The 18,015-nt window shown below is 34.8% G+C and overlaps 1 protein-coding gene across 1 annotated transcript; it reads left to right on the forward strand.

Annotated features, from left to right (window-relative positions):
* Nucleotides 1–755: 755 nt before the first annotated feature.
* LOC121314173 (sorting nexin-16-like) lies at nt 756–16,280 on the forward strand. Its single transcript, XM_041247177.1, has 8 exons — nt 756–886; nt 5,090–5,555; nt 7,821–7,907; nt 9,989–10,137; nt 11,746–11,815; nt 12,569–12,705; nt 14,889–14,990; nt 15,525–16,280. The coding sequence occupies exons 2-8, from the start codon at nt 5,190–5,192 to the stop codon at nt 15,622–15,624; spliced, it is 1,011 nt and encodes a 336-aa protein (XP_041103111.1). The 5' UTR covers nt 756–886; nt 5,090–5,189; the 3' UTR covers nt 15,625–16,280.
* The last annotated feature ends 1,735 nt before the right edge of the window (nt 16,281–18,015 follow it).

Genomic DNA, 18,015 nt, shown 5'->3' on the forward strand with positions numbered 1-18,015 from the left:
CTTCTAAATTAACAGGAAGTGATTTCGAGCTATCTTTAATTTCAGAGATCTGAAAATTATATAAAGATATCTCAAAAACATTTGCAGGTATCTTAAAATAATTAAATATATCTGAAAATGCATTTTAGATATATCATTTAAAATTCCATAAAATCTATCTAGAAATAATTTTCAGATATATCTCTAAATGTATTTATATGTCTTTAAATGATTTAGAGACATATTTAAATATCAGTTTTTTTCTTATTCTTTTCTTTTTTTTTAATAGCACACCGCGTTAACCAGCCTTATGTCACTTGAACCCGTGACCAGTATAAACGCTACTTTGCATGTTTTCACCAGAACAAGAATATGCTAAAAACGTAGATATCTTAAGTAATTCGATTTAATATATATATATATATATATATATATATATATATCTATATATATATATATATATATATATATATATATATATATATATATATATAATATATATATATATATATATATATATATATATATATATTTTTTTTTTTTTTTTAAGTGTCATTTTTTTTTTTTTTCTGTTTTCAATGTGGACTAACATTTGAACTCAGTTACAAAGAATAATTGAGAATAAATAGGTAATTCACAAATACAACCAGACATTACAACTCCAAAACACTTCCAGCAAACAGCCTCCCGGGAAAAGTAAGTTTTCGATTGGCTTCTCGGTCTACGGGTTACGACATGAACGCGGTGACGTGTTGTTACTGGATTAATAACGCCTTTAGCGTGTGGTGTCTAGGTGTTTTAGGATGCGGTAAAAGATGAGAAAGAGTCAGATAAGTTCCACATAAAAACTGGGAGATGTTCTAATGAAAGGAAGAGAGCATAACACAAAATAAAGACCACTATCGCCGTGAGTATGAAACAGTATTGTCACTGTATGGGTCATATGAGGGTTTTGCAAGCAGGATTAAATAAAGCACACGATCTTGTTTATATAGTGTGGAACAGAGAGCAAACATCACGCTCGACTTGTTTTGAAATGAGTTAACTTGGTTTTGTGAAAGAAATTCTGACAATATATATCGGGCATAATGTAAGTTCTGTCTAAAAACAAAATGTAAAACACTTCAGGAAGTACAGGCTGGTGTACGACATAATTCTGCTGTAATATAGTAATACAGTCTCTCTCTCTCTCTCTCTCTCTCTCTCTCTCTCTCTCTCTCTCTCTCTCTCTCTCTCTCTCTGTGTGTGTGTTAAACATAGTTCTACCGTAATCGCCACAAAAGACCACAGTAATATTACTGATTGTGTTGTTGAAACTTTATTATCACGTGTTTGATTGTCAACAACATAAACAGAAACACGTGTTCACATTTGTGCAACTTGACAAATGTAAGTGGTTGTAAAATATCCATCTGTTGACGTGTAAAAACGAAAGAAAGAAAGAAAGTAAGAAAGAAACTTGATATCTGTGCCTGTATTATGTTATATTATATATACTCAGATCAAGGTCACAGCATCGGATCAGTCGCATGCTCTTGTATTCTTTAACAGAACCTGCTTTATAGTCAGAATTTGTACTGCACGTTTTATCAGCACTGGCATATAAACACCGTGTACGTAAAACTATGACAGTGAGTGCCAGTGTTTGATAGCGGTTAAAAGTTTCAGTTTCAATAAAAAATATATCTAAAAACAAAACACAAAAAAAAAAAAAAAAAAACAACAGCGTAGACATGAGCAGAGCTACAGCAATTTTATGTTTACTCCTCGGCTCTGTTGATCAGAGCTTGCTTGCGGAGTTAGGCGTTTTTGTCAGGATGCTTTCATGTATTGCCCTTTGCCAAAGGCACTTTCAAAAGCAGCTGGTAGCCTAGTCCATTCACGCAAGAGGTCACTACAGCGGACAGCTATTTTTAAGTGATTATCTCCTGTAGAAACTCTGTTTTGACATCACTAATGCATGGTATCCTCTTCATCGACGTCTAACGAAATTAAAACGCCTGCCGTCTAGTGGTATTTGATAGTACTACAAAAAACATAAGTGGCAGAGAAAAGTTGAGCAGCCGCGAGCACCACAGGGATTTCTGTAAAATCCTTTTATACAAAAAGAGCAGATCAGGGAAAAATATACTCAAAGAAAGTAATGTTTAGGGAATAATGCTATATGTTTTGTTTAAATACTCACTTTATTTGTTCACAGTTTATGTTAAACCATATGACCACTTAAGTGGACGTCATGCAGTGTTAAGGTTAATATTGCACATTAGGCCTGTGTTGTTCTATAGGCCTATGCTAAGTATGTTTTGTTACAAGAGCTATATGTTGCAGTGCTGCCCACAAATACACATTTGGATCATTTTATCTTCTCTTGACTGTTAAATAATTTTAATTGAAGATTAATTTTCTGAATTATTATTATTATTATTATTATTATTATTATTATTATTATTATTATTATTATATTATTATTAGCAGCAGCTGTGTGATAGTAGTAGCAGTTTTATTAGTAGTAGTGTTATTTCCTTATCCAGGCATCAAGAGCACCTAGTTACAGGGTAGTAGAGGAGATTCCATCACAATCAAGTGACAGTGATAGTGATGATGGTGAATGGCAGCCAGACATGCAGGGAGCCCGAGGCGCAGCACTGAAAGTGGCAGTGTCAAGGCCACCCCTGAAATGAGGTTCAGTGTGGGGAAAAACCAGCCAAAGCTAACTGATGCAAAAAATGCTAATTGTGCCATGATGCGGCTTGTACACGGAAAACTAAGTACGTGTGCATGCAGTGTCTTGAGCCATTGTGTCCTGGGTGCTTTGCCAACTTCCACACCCAGCGCTAACATCAGACAAATTCAGTTCACTAAAGAGGGAAGAATGGTAACTTGATGTGTATGACACTATGAAGTAAAAAAAAAAAAATGTGGACATATGTTTAGCTTCTTAAATTTTGTTCTAAAAAAAAAAAAAAAAAAAAATTTTTTTTTTTAAATGTTTTTGTAGGCCCTGAAGACTAATAAAAAACATTTGAAAAAAATCTTGTTGAAGGTTGTCATAATTCATGCATGAAAGGGCTATATTCTAAAAGCAATGCATTTACGGTAGTTGTGATGGTCACATGTAAATATTATATTTTGGCATAGGAGTTATCTGTATTGAGGATCAGGTATCAGTGTTACTGTAGCATCCTTGGGGTGAGGATGAGTTCATTATTAGTTCATAGCATCATTTCATGACTCAGGGTTTATGGTTTCAAAAATGTGATGGATAATTTGAGGCTGAGTGGTGATTACTTTCCATACAGACTAAATCCTGAATGACACTTAGTCAGATAGACTGTAAAAGCGTCAGAAGTGGAAAACTCTTTAAATTCTGTAGTTGAATCAAACTAATACATTTTGTGAAGTTGTGTTGGACATGTTGGCAATTTTTTTAATTAGCAGTATTATATATAGTATATATATATATTATATATATATATTATATATATATATATATATATAATATATATATATATATAATACCATATAGTACGTATGGTATCACTAATGTGTGTGTGTGTGTGTGTGTGTGTGTATATATATATATATATATATATATATATATATATATATATATATATATATATATATATATATATATATATATATACAGCTCTGGAAAAAATTAAGAGACCACTGCAAATTTTTCTTAAATCAGCATCTCTACATGTATGGCAGCCATTCCATTCCAGTGTCTGTTTAATCCAACACAGGCACACCACATTCTACTGAATGAGTTACTGATTAGGGGATCACCTGAACCAAATCTTATTTAACAAGGAAAAATATAAAAACCACTCCTGTGGTCATCACTATAACAAGATGAAGCAGCACACACTGGGGAAAACAAAGCTACAGACCGACAGAGGGCGAAAATGACTCTCCACTGACTGGGATGACCGCCAACTCATTAGAATGTCACTCAGTAACCGTTGGATGACATCAAGTGACCTACAAAAAGAATGGCAAACGGCAGCTGGGGTGAAGTGCATGGCGAGGACGGTTCGAAACAGGCTCCTAGGGGCAGGGCTGAAGTCGTGCAAAGCTAGAAAAAAGCCCTTCATCAATGAGAAGCAAAGAAGAGCCAGGCTGAGGTTTGCAAAAGACCATAAGGATTGGACCATAGAGGACTGGAGTAAAGTTATCTTCTCTGATGAGTCCAGTTTTCAGCTTTGCCCAACACCTGGTCGTCTAACGGTTAGACGGAGACCTGGAGAGGCCTACAAGCCACAGTGTCTCGCACCCACTGTGAAATGTGGTGGAGGATCGGTGATGATCTGGGGGTGCTTCAGCAAGACTGGAATCAGGCAGATTTGTCTTTGTGAAGGATACATGAATCAAGCCAAGTACAAGGTTGTCCTGGAAGAAAACTTGCTTCCTTCTCTGACAATGTTCCCCAACTCTGAGGATTGGTTTTTCCAGCAGGACAATGCTCCATGCCACACAGCCAGGTCAATCAAGGTGTGGATGGAGGACCACCAGATCAAGACCCTGTCATGGCCAGCCCAATCTCCAGACCTGAACCCCATTGAAAACCTCTGGAATGTGATCAAGAGGAAGATGGATGGTCACAAGCCATCAAACAAAGCCGAGCTGCTTGAATTTTTGCGCCAGGAGTGGCATAAAGTCACCCAACATCAATGTGAAAGACTGGTGGAGAGCATGCCAAGACGCATGAAAGCTGTGCTTGAAAATCAGGGTTATTCCACCAAATATTGATTTCTGAACTCTTCCTAAGTTAAAACATTAGTATTGTGTTGTTTAAAAATGAATCTGAACTTATTTTCTTTGCATTATTCAAGGTCTGACAACACTGCATCTTTTTTGTTATTTTGACCAATTGTCATTTTCTGCAAATAAATGCTCTAAATGTGTGTGTGTGTGTGTGTGTATATATATATATATATAATTATATATATATATATATATATATATATATATATATATATATATATATATATATGTATATGACACATACACAATCCATGCAACCAGCGTTGAAACTTTTATAATATATGGTTCTTGCACTTCTGCAAGCTGACATTGTTAATCCATATTTCTTTCTTCCTTTTAGCATTCTCAGAACAAGTCTCCGCTGCTAGCTACTTTGCATTATTTCTTCCCTTTATGACTGGTTCAGAACTACTGTGCATGCAGAGTGTTTTCTCAAGGAGATGGCTACCCCTTTTGTCCCTGTTCCAGTTCCCATGGATAGTGCCTCACCAGGTATAGCCAGAAGCAGATGCCAAAGAAGTTCCTCATTTGGTAGCATATCCACCAGTTCCAGTTCATCCAAGGGCCAGGCCGAAGACTGCATTACAGGCAGCAATAAAAAGAGTAGCATTTCTGACCAGCCTAGTTCTACTCCACCACAATGCAAAAGTCCAGTCATCAGGACTAAACTTAATGGCGCAGACTCTTCAATTGAATACTCAAACTCTCCCATTGGACAAACCTCAGAATCAACTGGCTGGGAGGATAGACCCTCTACGCCAACTGTGCTGGGCTATGAGGTGATGGAGGAAAGAGCCAAGTTCACAGTAAGTGCCCTCCCCCTCCTACACACTTTCAGATTGTAAGAGAGGCAAGTTGGTTTATACAGCTGTTGGTTAGTCTGATTTAAATGACAATTGTCAGAACAGAAAAGCAGCATCAACGTGCTGATGTGGATAATTTATGAAATGTGTTCAGTACCATTCACTGTAATTTTTTTATTCTAGGATGTGTGAATAAAAAGATTAGTCACGGTTATGTTGAAAAATATATCACAGGATGCAGCAAACATAATATGCCTGTTGCAAGCAGCTACAAGGAGCATTTTGATAATACTGACTTAAGATCAGAGTTACAGGGAACAGGTGTGAGAATAATGGAAAACACTTGGGTGGAAACAGTAAGTTGAAAAAAAAAAAACATTGCAAATCTGCTTCATTTAGCATCAATCACCACCTGTGTTAACTTTAGAAAGATAACCTTTCCATTAAACCAGTAATTCAATTGGCTTCAAAACTGTGGTTTCAAAAAGATCTGAAGTGCAATGGCATTTAAATGAAAAACCAGGTGAATGCTGGTAAAAATGGCAAGTAGTTACTAGTATCATTTTCATCATTTCCCTTTCTTTTTTTATGAAGGTTGCAATCAGTCTAAGTGGTTGTAGTTTCTGTTGCTCCACTATTTATTTTTTTTAAATCCCCTTTTACCTGGATTGGGGTTTGATGTGAGCTCCAGGAGTGATCAGCTTTCATTTTAGGAGATAAGCAATAAACAAGGAAGTGAAGATCACACATCTATCAAAAAACACTCACTATTTTCTTACTATTTTATCAACAAACGTGAAGAAAGGTCAAAGTACACATACAACGTGCGAATACGAGTGCTGAGATCACATGCGTGACGATGGAGTCTATTGCGCTTTTTATTTGCCAAGTAGAATTGTTGTTTTTGTTATTGTCAGTATCACTTCCTTTGCAGTAAAAATCTCTATTCAAGAATCTAACTTGTTTTGTTTTTCCCCCATTACTGATTTGGTCAAATATTGCAAACTGTTTTAGCAATTGCTACTGCCTACAGTACTGTCACTGTAATGACTGCAGCGCGGTCAGGCACTGGAGTTATAAACAAGAAAGAATAACTGATCTATCTAGGTTAGAACATTCACAAACCTGTAAGACCCCCCAGTGTACTGTGCTTTAGTTAAAACGTGCTTCATAGTAAGGTGTGGTTTATGGCTGTGCTATTTTAATTTACAAAGCAGATTTGAAATCCATTCTGCAGGAGTGTCATCTTACCCTTTCAAAGCCGCTGAAGTGCCTTCAAAGAATGTGCTGTGCAATTTAAAATGATTGTAAGAAGCTTTAATGTAGTTGTCCAATGTGCTCAAAAAAACTGCTCATAGACAAATCTAATTGCAATAATCATTTGTTGTTGTTATTACAGTGGCAGACGTGTCTTGCATTTGAAGTTGGTGGCTTTGTGGATAGCTAATCCATTGGTTATTTATATACATAGTAGGAAAATCTGTGTGCGTATATACTCAGAATTTAATTAAATGCTGCATTTTAACATCACTGCATTGTCTGACAGACATTATAAATACAATTACACTGAAGATGTGACAATTCGGTGTTACTGTCCATGTGCTGTCTGCAAAAATATTTTTATGCAAAAGTTGATCAGATGATAATAGAGGGATTGAATATGTGTGGAGAGTTTTGATCTGATGTTGCATCAGTAAGGAATTGCCCTCTATAAAAAAATCCCCTTAACTTGCCCTGGGGCAACAAGCATACATTTTCATGGGTTGCATTCTCCGCTATATAAACTTCATGACACATTTAACATAGCAGATACAATAAACAAACTGTACATTACTAAATCATAAAAAATAAAAAAATGCAATTATATGACTATCATATATGTACATATTGTAGTATAGAAAATAATTCCAGTACAAAACACTAAATTCCATTTTCTACATCAAGGTCAAAGCACAAAACACCCACTGTACATCTAAAGTTTGTATCGGAAAACATTTATAATCCTATCTTAATTTAAACTCTTGTGGGAAGTACTGTAAGTGAGGACAATGTAATTCAAGATTAGAGTGCAACTGAAAAGCCATATCACCTCGTCTTGTGTGATATGAAAAACTAAGCAAGGTTGGGCCTGGTTAGTGCTGGCAAAGTTATCTCCAATGTAAACCAGGTCCTAGTAAAAGTGCACTGGTGTTTTAGTCCTTTGGATAAGATCTTAAAAGCTACATGGATGAATTATAAAACATATGTATTTTTCTTATATTTCTTTAGGTTTACAAGGTCCTGGTAAGGAAAAGTCCAGAGGAGAGTTGGGTGGTCTTTCGAAGATACACAGATTTCTCACGTCTGAATGATAAGGTTTGTACTTGAGACCTCTTACTGTATGAGCAGTCTTGGGCTCTCTCAGTGCAGCTGTTACATTACACGGCAACACATATATGAAGAATTGCACTCTAAATAGTTAGGCTACAGTACTTGTGATGGGCTTTATATTAGTTGTGTCACCCCTCGCCATACTGTGGATTCGGATATATTGCAGTCCTGGAGTTGGCTCCCCATTTTTATAGTCTAACTGTAGACACGTAGACAATTTCATTTAGAATTACTGTTCATTTTATTTCATACTGCACATCACAAACAAAAATATAGAAAACAATTAAAAACAAAGCATTAATATTGTACTGTTGTCATATACACACGCATTGCACAGTAACACAAAACAAATTAAATATCTACTTGCTGAAGTGTTTTTTTTATTTTAGCCAGTGAGGTGTTCACCTATGGCAGCAATTTACTAACAAAAGTCACAGGGCAGTGATGTCCGCTCCCTAGCAACAAGCCTCCTATGTTGGGAATGGGTTCTTTCAATGCGGCGCGTTTGTTTATTTGAGAAAGGAGAGGAAGATTCATGAAATTAATTGGAGACTTAAGTTGATGAGACGCAATTACCCTCTGCAGTGTGAATTAAAAAAAAAAAAATACTGCTTTTTATACGAAAAATGAGAAAAATCGGCTTGCGTAGATGATTTATATTTGACCCTGGCGTCCCTGATAAAATTAGGGAGTGGTTGTACGGTATTTATTAGCCTATTTGTTTTTCTATGGGTCTTTTGCTATATCGCTGCCCTCGATATATAGTGGGTTTATGTTGGACCCCGACACCCACGATATATCGAGTGGGGGTGTACTTTATCCCAAATGTTGTGATGCTCATTTCATTTTCGAACCACACTTGAAATATTTGGGTTTACTTACTGCAAAGCAAGCACAGTTGAATTTAAGGGATGAGTGCAACTGTAAATATGGTTTTAGATGTTATTCATTATCTTTTGATGTCCAGAAGACAATGAATAACATCTGCTGCTTAAACGTAGCAGCAGAATAGGGTTCTGAATACATTGTGAGTCGGTTCATTGAGTTTGTCTTTACTTCAGTAATGATGTTAAGCAGAATAAACTGTTCTTTGTTTTGCAGTGTTCCTACCAGTCTAACTAACAAGATGTGATGTATCTGAAGATAGTAATTATGCAGATTAAATATTCACTAGAATTGCAAATGAGCTGGCAATATTCCAAGAAGTCTTGTAAAACTGTATTTATTAAACTTTATTATGTATTGACACAAACTTTCACTGTTCTGTCTTTCCCATTGGAAAGGGTATTGTTCCATTGACATCTTTTTTTTTTTTTTAAATGTAATTAATTTTATTCATTAAGGCTACCCACTGTGATTTTACCATGTTTCACAATCATATTATTGAAAGGAGCACTGTGCTTTATTTATGTGACCCAAGCTGGCAATTAATTTGTGTAACAAAACAGAAATATACAGAATGAGTCCTTGAGATTGAGAGAAATCTTAATAAGACATACATGTTGTTCAGCAGTCTTAACATACAAGTCTAAAATACCCAAATGCAATAAGTCATTTATGTAGGTTTCAACATGAGCATTCATACCCCCAACTGTAATGCTCTATTAAAGTACATAGCGCCATCAAAATAATTCCAGTAAATCTTAAATCTGTACAGGCATCACTTTGTAGGTCTCACATTTTCTACTGTAAAAGCTGCCCATAATATGGTAAATCTGTATTGGTTTTTAGTGCTATTTTTTTTTTTTTTTAAAGTAATAATCAACAAAATGTACTGTTAAATAATTCCAACTTGTTAACTCTATTTAATGTTCTTTAGCCAGATTTCCTTTGCTTCAGTTTAGCTTCGACCTAGATGGGGGTGTATTTTGGGTTAGGTTCCTAACATATACACCACTTTGAATCAAAAACAAATAATGCAAGAGCAGTCTTTCTAGAAGACTGCTCTTAGTCTTTCTCTTAATTGTTAATTAATACATGCTTAAAGATGAAGCATAACCATAGTGAGGTTAAACAAGGCAGGTATTAAGTGAGGATTTACTGGGCCCTTAATCATTGTTTTTTAGTTGAAGGAGATGTTTCCAGGTTTCCGTCTCGCTCTTCCTCCAAAGCGCTGGTTCAAGGACAATTACAACTCGGACTTCCTGGAAGACAGACAACTGGGACTGCAGGCATTCCTACAGAATCTGGTAGCTCACAAAGACATTGCTAACTGGTACGTAATATAACAGAAATAGAGCAAGCATACAGGGCCAGATTTATCAAAGCCTTTCCACCAAAACACCAAAAAGAAATTCAAGCAACTTTTAATCTTGCGTATGGTATGTATGGTCATTTTGGTAATGTGTTCAATTATTTATTTATTTTTTTTGTCTTTAAAAAAAAAAATGCTGCAAATTACATTTTGGTATAAAGGCCTTTGTAAATCTGTCAGTGCGTCAAAGCTTTAAACACAGACTGAAGGGAAGAGGAATGAAAAAAAAAAACTGGGTTAATACAGTAATGGGGCGTGGGCAGAGCTCTTTGAGGAGGTAACTTTAGCAACTTCAAAACCAGGAAATAAAACTAGGCAACCTACAGTAGTTTGAGAATTCCAACAACTCTGCAGTTTACTTTTCATTCAGGTTTTATTTTTTGTTTGTTGAATTATTTCCTCTTTTTTTTTTGACTAGCGCTTGGGTCTATCTTTAATTGTCTTGCCACTGCATATGGCCTGTGGTCAGCTTATGAGACTGACACATTTCTTCCATTTCCTCTGTGGTTAGTATCATTAACAGCTCTGCTTATTAGTAGTCCTGATTTGTTTATCACGAAGCAGGTGGCAGTGACATACCAAAAATATGCTGAGGAAAAAGTTATACTATGTTTAAATATAAGTATCTGCATATGGTTTGGTGAGCATAAAGATATACTTGGACACGAGGTAATCTCAACTTGATAATCTTTAATAACAAACCAGTAGTTGCAGGGAGCAATTTCGGTTTAATTTACTGAACGCCTAAACTTCACGTTTAAACATGTTTAAACTTTAACATGTTGGGAGTGTTTGAAACCAATCAGAAAACTGTCTTGAGAAGCCCTTCGTCACTTTTCCTAAATTACTTTTACATGTATTTGCACAGCATTTAATTGTGTATGGTAAACCTGTGAAGAAATATCTCGTGATTTAAGGATGCACCCATTGATTCCATGTCGATAATTGGATATCGATTCTGATAACATTTAAAAAATAATTCTTCTGTTTTTAAATGTTTTACTACTGCCGGTAGCTGACACAAAGGTTCAAGAATGCAGATGAAATATACTGAAGTCACAAGCATACAAACAGTGGTTATGCATGAACATAGAACAAATGTTCATATAGCGTTAACAAGAGAAAAACATTGATTTTAATATTAAAGTATAGAATACAAATTCCAATTCTGGGGTTCTGGCAAATATAGTGTTATACATCCCCGCGTGTTTGCTACAACTGTTTAAATAAGTTGCCTGTCATTTAAAAAAAAAAACTGTTTGTATGGCCTGTGTAGTGTAGACGGTAGTGACGTTTGTCTCCTGTCAAAAGCTCCCAAGTAAATGTTGAGAAATTTGTTGATATTTTATTTTATTTTTTTTCATGTATTTGAACATGATTGTGGGGCACTGAAGCTTAGGGAACATTGCAGTTGTCAAGAACTGGCTTGCAGTATTTCTAAATGAGTTCGTTACCAGGGAACAGGCAACCGCTGCCTCCAGACTGTTGACAACCTCTGAATCAATCATATATTTTCTAAAAGGCGTGGTGGTTTGTTTTGTTTTTTTTTGTTGTTGTTTTTTTTTTCAGCCTCCATGTGCGTGAGTTTTTGTGCCTAGATGACCCCCCGGGTCCATTTGATAGCCTGGAAGAGAGTCGGGTAAGTCCAAATCGGTTTTGGCAATCGCAAAAATGTTTAACCAAAAATGTTATATATATATATATATATATATATATATATATATATATATATATATATATATAATAAGTGATTCTAAACATTTGAAAAAAATCAGAATGTATACATATTTCTGCTGAATGAGCTCAAAGAGCAAACCAGTTGACATTTATTACAATTTTCCTACAGTTCTTTTATGCATTTAACATATTACCTTGACTAGAAATGATATTTAAATTGGTACATATTTTACATATCAAAAATGAGGGAGGAAGCTGCTACTAAAGCATATCTACTACAATGTAGAGTAGCATTAATCTTTTTAATGACTTGGGAATGATCATGGCAATAATAGTAAAAAAATTCTTGCTTGTTTGGTAATCAAGAGGTACAATGAAAAAGGTGATAATGATATCATACTTCAGTCATACCATGCAATGCTATATTTAAAAAGGCAAATTTTAAATCTGACCATTTTTGCTTTGTAAGCGTGTTCCTCTTCTAATGTCCTGCTTTACAGGAACTTGTCTGAAAATAGGAACTTACCTTGATTTGTTTCAGCTTAAAGGTTTCTGGAGCAAAATTGTGTAGTGATTTTAAAACATGGGACTTCTGAGTCTTTATTAGGGGTGTTTTGTGTTAATTAGGTAGACTTATGCAGTTCTTTCAATGAAAAAGATCTGGAAAGGTAATAGTATATTTAGGAGTTGACTAACTTATCTTTTTATTTTTAAGGCTTTCTGTGAAACTCTTGAAGAAACCAACTACAGACTGCAAAAAGAGCTAAATGAAAAGCAGAGAGAGATAGAACATTTGAAGACAAAAATAGAAGAAAAACAACAACGTATAGATTTTTTGGAAAGCGGGATCAAGTAAGTTCACTTTATATTTCATTTTTTTATTTCACTGGGGTAGTAAGTCTATAAAAATCGGTGTATAGGTCGCACTGGTGTAAAAATCATGCCCTCCTTTTTGAGGCTGAAGTTTTAGGAAAAAAACTTTTTTGTGTATAAAATATATATTTTTTACAATTGTTTTTTTTTCCCCCTACATGCTGAACACTGATAAAGAAAGAGAGATGCACAGGTTTAGTTTTGAAATAACCCTTGTTTGCAACATTTTATTCCATAAATAATTTTACAGTGTTTTTAATTAAACTGCTAGAAAGTTTTTTCAACATTTGTAATATTTAAAGAGGAGTAATTAAGTGTAAAAATCAAGTTATACATCCCACATCACATCTGTATTAACCTATTTTACTTTAGCTTGTAAAGTACCGAAACACGTTCAGAAACATATCGTATTTGCTTTACTGAACATTTCTTTCCAAAACCATACTTAGAAAACAGTTCCAGTTGCATTGACGTTTACAAATTCGTTGTATTAGTTCAAGTTTAAAAGAAAAGTATTAAACAGCGTTGCTTGCATCAATAAACAAAGCAAAAAAAAAACCCAAAACAGTAAACTAAACAGTGCACCATCTAATAACCAGTAAAGAAAAGTGTTGCATACAGTGCAGTACAATTGCATTCAATTTACAGCTGTACAAATACATTTATTTTGTTTTGTTAATCAGAACCATGCACATACTTTACAAGTGTACCACTGTGTTACAGTGACATGTAGAACAGGTTACAGTATGTATTATAGTCATTCAGTGTACTCAATTCAAACAAAATGTTTTCTACATCGGGCTATAAACACTTTCCTCCTCTATCAGCTCGTTTTTCTTTTGCCATTTTAAGTTTGGCTTTGTTTCGTCTCCAGTCGCGTACTATTTTTTCAGCATTCGATTGCCATGCATTTCAACAAATTCAACTATGTGCAATTTTAAACCTGTTGAGTAGCATTTTTGTGTTTTGTCTGATTGTACTGCTTTATCCCGTCTCAGTCATCTGCATTGTTCTACAATTGCACTTACAATGAATGGAAGATAAGTTTACTCTGCTTCCTAGCCAATAGCTGTTTGATACTGTTCCCAGGGGCAAGTTCATTCTGAATATTGACAGATCAATGGCTCAGGAGGGTGGGAATAAGGATGTTCTTAGAGACTGGCAGCTATTGTGTTAACAGGGAAACACTGTGAAGTTTTCATATTTCTGAAGATTGATAACTTTAACCACTATTTTGTTTTTCCATGTACGCATTTATTTGGGTCGAGAGGAGGTCAGTCAAGAGTCTGAAAGCTTGCGTTTTATGTTCAGAATGACTAAGAGTATCGAGAGTAACCAATTCAATTTTTTTTTATTAGAACAGTGGTTTTGTGTTTCTGCCTAGCAACTTGACCTGAATGACATAGATCCTGAAAAAATAAATTGGGTTGTTGATGGTTAAATTTGTGTGAGCCATACCCGTGGCTGTAATAATCCCCATGTGGCTCTGGTACAGTAGTTTAATATTACACACACTGGCGCATACGTCACACAGGTGTATTAGTCACAACCCTCTTTTAAGGGCCCCGCAAAAATGTCTAGAAAATCGACTTATTCAACGTTTTTACAGTATATTCCATACGAACAGTGTGAATCCCTGAGACATCGCACTTGCAGTAACTTTTTACAAGTGTAATGAAAGTGGATATACTACTGCAGTGTAATGAAAGTGGATATACTACTGCAGTGTTAATAACCTAGTAGCAGTTAATTGCTCTTTTTTTGGAAGTAATTTTTCTTTTAAAATAATAAAATAAAAAAAATGTGCACCATTAGATACCAAGATGACTTCTTTATAGAAGTCCCCTTATTTGATTCTGTACTAAAGAACATGGCTGAATCAGTTTGTTTTCGATGTTCTAGAAGAACAATGCAGACATCAGGAGATCTAATCTATTATGTAAGATAAGACACTCACGTCTGATAGTGCTCACCTCATCAGATAAGATTCTAATTTTGAACTCTGATCTTCATACAGAAGCTTGTGTTAGTCACGTATTATTATTATTATTATTATTATTATTATTATTATTATTATTATTATTATTATTATTATTAATAATAATAATAGTTATATATAATGTCTGTTATATAGTATAACCAACCTTGGAGGTTTCATTTAGCCAAGAAAACAGCTGCAGACCATCGGAGCAGGGAAGTGGGTGCAGTGACGATGTGGAGTCCTCTGCAGTGGAAGCAGACCAAGAAATGGGAGTGGAAAATAGGTAATGTCACATATTCATAAAGGCAGTCAACTTTATCACTTGCAGTACCATGCCTTGCTGGGAAATACCAAAACTAGATTTTATTAATGTTTCACATCACTGAGGAATCACCCTGCATATCATAAACAACTACTATATAACCCCTAAAACAGGTGGATTCCCAGTGCTGTAAAATTATTTAATACAGAAATGAAAAGATTGATCTGAAGTCGTAATTTCTAGACCTGCAGAAAAGAGGATGATCTTTTGTCTTAGAATGGGTTGTTCATTTTTAAATAATCTTAATTGTTAATTTCATTTTTAAGAAATGCAGAGCTGATAATATTCAACCACATGAGTTAAGTTGGTTGTTAATTTTTTTCATCTACTTTTTTCTGCTTTTATGATCAGCCTGTTTTGTAATAGTTGCTTACAGCAGTGCTACACATGCTGTTGGATGTTCCTTTTAGCTGTTCAGCAGTGCTACAGATGTGTGTGTGTGTGTGTGTGTGTGTGTGTGTGTGTGTTTTTTTAAAATTCTTATTTTATTTCCAGTCCTCGAATACATGCAGCCTGCTGGTGTGGACCTGCATCGGGAAACTCTCCTCCTGTGATTGAAGTTGCTCAAGCTGCAGAACTTTTTGAAGAACATTGATTAGGTTTTTCTAAAACTGCGTTTTGAGTATTTAGTTTTTACTTACAGTGCTGCTCAAGACTTCTTGCCAGATTATGCAGAAAAAAATTGTCAGCAAACAAGTTCACTAAGTTTACTGATTTGATTACCAAAGCCAGCCAAGGTAAACATGAATGTGTGTAGCTCTGTTATTGGGCTAAAATAACCAGTTTACTGTAGCAGCCTCAGTACTCCTAAAAATCTACAAAATGACAAATGTTGTACTGCATTATTTGCTTTTGTGCAGCTTTTGATGTACATACCTGTGTAACATTTGTAATATATATTGCCGTATGTGTTCACTATTTTCAGACAGAAGCTCTTTGTCATTGTTTTACTCTTTTGGACCTGGTGTATTGATGGTCTGATCTGTCAGTTACTCACTGTCATGCAGCTGCAAGGCTTGCACTATGCAATCAATCACTGTTTTGTTTTAACCTCAAAATTAACGTGGGGGGGGAATAGGCATGACTATTCTTCCAGATCACATAGATTTAAATACTTGTGCTACATTCAGGGCTCTAAGTTTGTTGTCATTTGAAAAGTGATTATGTGCAAATAGGCATTGGAAACTACATTTTTACATTGCCATGGATATTTATTATGATCATAGCTATACATAGATTACATTTATTAATAAAATATTTTGAATGTTTTATATATATTTTATATATATATATATATATATATATATATATATATATATATATATATATATTATTTAGAGGGTATCTCCCATTCGAGAGGCGGGCGATCTTATTCTCTGAGTGAAATAGAAATCTAAATCTAAAGATTATTAATGGTTTGATTCCATACGTAGGATTGTAAACAAACATGTAGGAATATAGGAGTGTATTACCAAATAACTTTAGTTAGTATGCAGGTTACAGCTCTGGGAAGAATACTACTGTTATTTCAGTAAAAGCCTTATTCAGTGTGACAGCACAACACCTGACCAAACTCACATGTACAGAGGAATGCTGGTTTTAGTACAATGCTAGATTATCTTGCAACTTTAAAAAAAAAAACGCTGCTTTGTTTTTAGGGGGGCGCAAAGGTTTATGGGGTTGCATTGTGCATTTTATACATTAAAGGAATCCTTTGTGTCAAGTTTCTTGACCAAGCTGTTTCTTTTGTTTTTTCTTTGAAAAGTAACTTTGTGCCTTTTATGTGTCTCATTGTTTCATGCACAATCAGTTTACCAGCTCAGCTTATACCTTATTCTTCACACTTTTAATACGTAAATGCTACAAGTGCCTTGCTTTCTTTTACTATGAATAAAACTGCATGTCTTAATTCTGCTACTACTTTTCATAGTTGCTGCTATGACATGTATTCATTTTTTATTAGTAAGTTACTCATGGTGGTATGCACAGTGGAATTCATTGGCATTTGATAGTGTAGGAAATGCTCTTAAGAGATTTTTATGCTTTGTCTTTATTCTTCCTCTGGAAGAAAGATTTATTGTCAAGTGGTGGCCCAGAAATAACTGACGATTATTTCCTAAAGGCAGATCTGCATCCCGAAGTAGTCTGCATTGTGCCTTTGGTAAAATGAGAAATATTCCTTATGTAAAAAAATATTTTATCTTTTATTCGGATCTGAGTTGTCGACCTGCAAATTTGTTTTGTTTTCCATGATGGAGTATTTGGGCGATTACTTCCCAGATATTTGTATAGCATGGATAGACTGGCTAAAGTATCAATGAAATTAAATGTAATTGTATTTATGTGCTTAAAATTCTTTATTTTGCATAAATTCAGTTTTAATAAATTACATGATTATGAAGTTGTAGTCTCTTATTGTGCCCCACGTTACTGATTTTGGGTAAGCAGGGCACAGCCTCTCCCGTCTTATTGACAGGACAGGAACTTGATTTATAGATAGGGCTTCTGATTTTCTATTTTTTCCCACTAACTTTTCTACTCTCCTTTTAAAAATTAAATTGTTATCTGTTATGCTTTTCGTGAATCTCAATCGCAGCTAGCTGGGACAAATATCTGAATATTCAAACAAATATTTTTTGACATGTATTTGGATAGATGCTGTAAAATAAAGGCACACACACGGGCCACGCCCCCTGCCCCTGCTGCAATGCTGTCTCTGCCTGCATTCTGAGCAACATAATGGCTTTTCTTAGTTTTTGAAAACAAACGAATATTTAAATTGAGCAAAGTCACAACTGAGAAATGTGTTATAGTAAAATGTATGTAATTTAACTAAATGGGCTTTCTAATCATAAGTCTTACTTTTTCAAATTTATTAATGGAAATACAATCACACAGAACAATTATAATAAAGTATGTACAGCATAAAATACTTTGTCATTATAGCTTTAATAAAGAATAAATGCTTATTAACATGCTGTGATCT

Source organism: Polyodon spathula, chromosome 4 (assembly GCF_017654505.1).
Source record: "Polyodon spathula isolate WHYD16114869_AA chromosome 4, ASM1765450v1, whole genome shotgun sequence".
NCBI lineage: Eukaryota > Metazoa > Chordata > Actinopteri > Acipenseriformes > Polyodontidae > Polyodon > Polyodon spathula.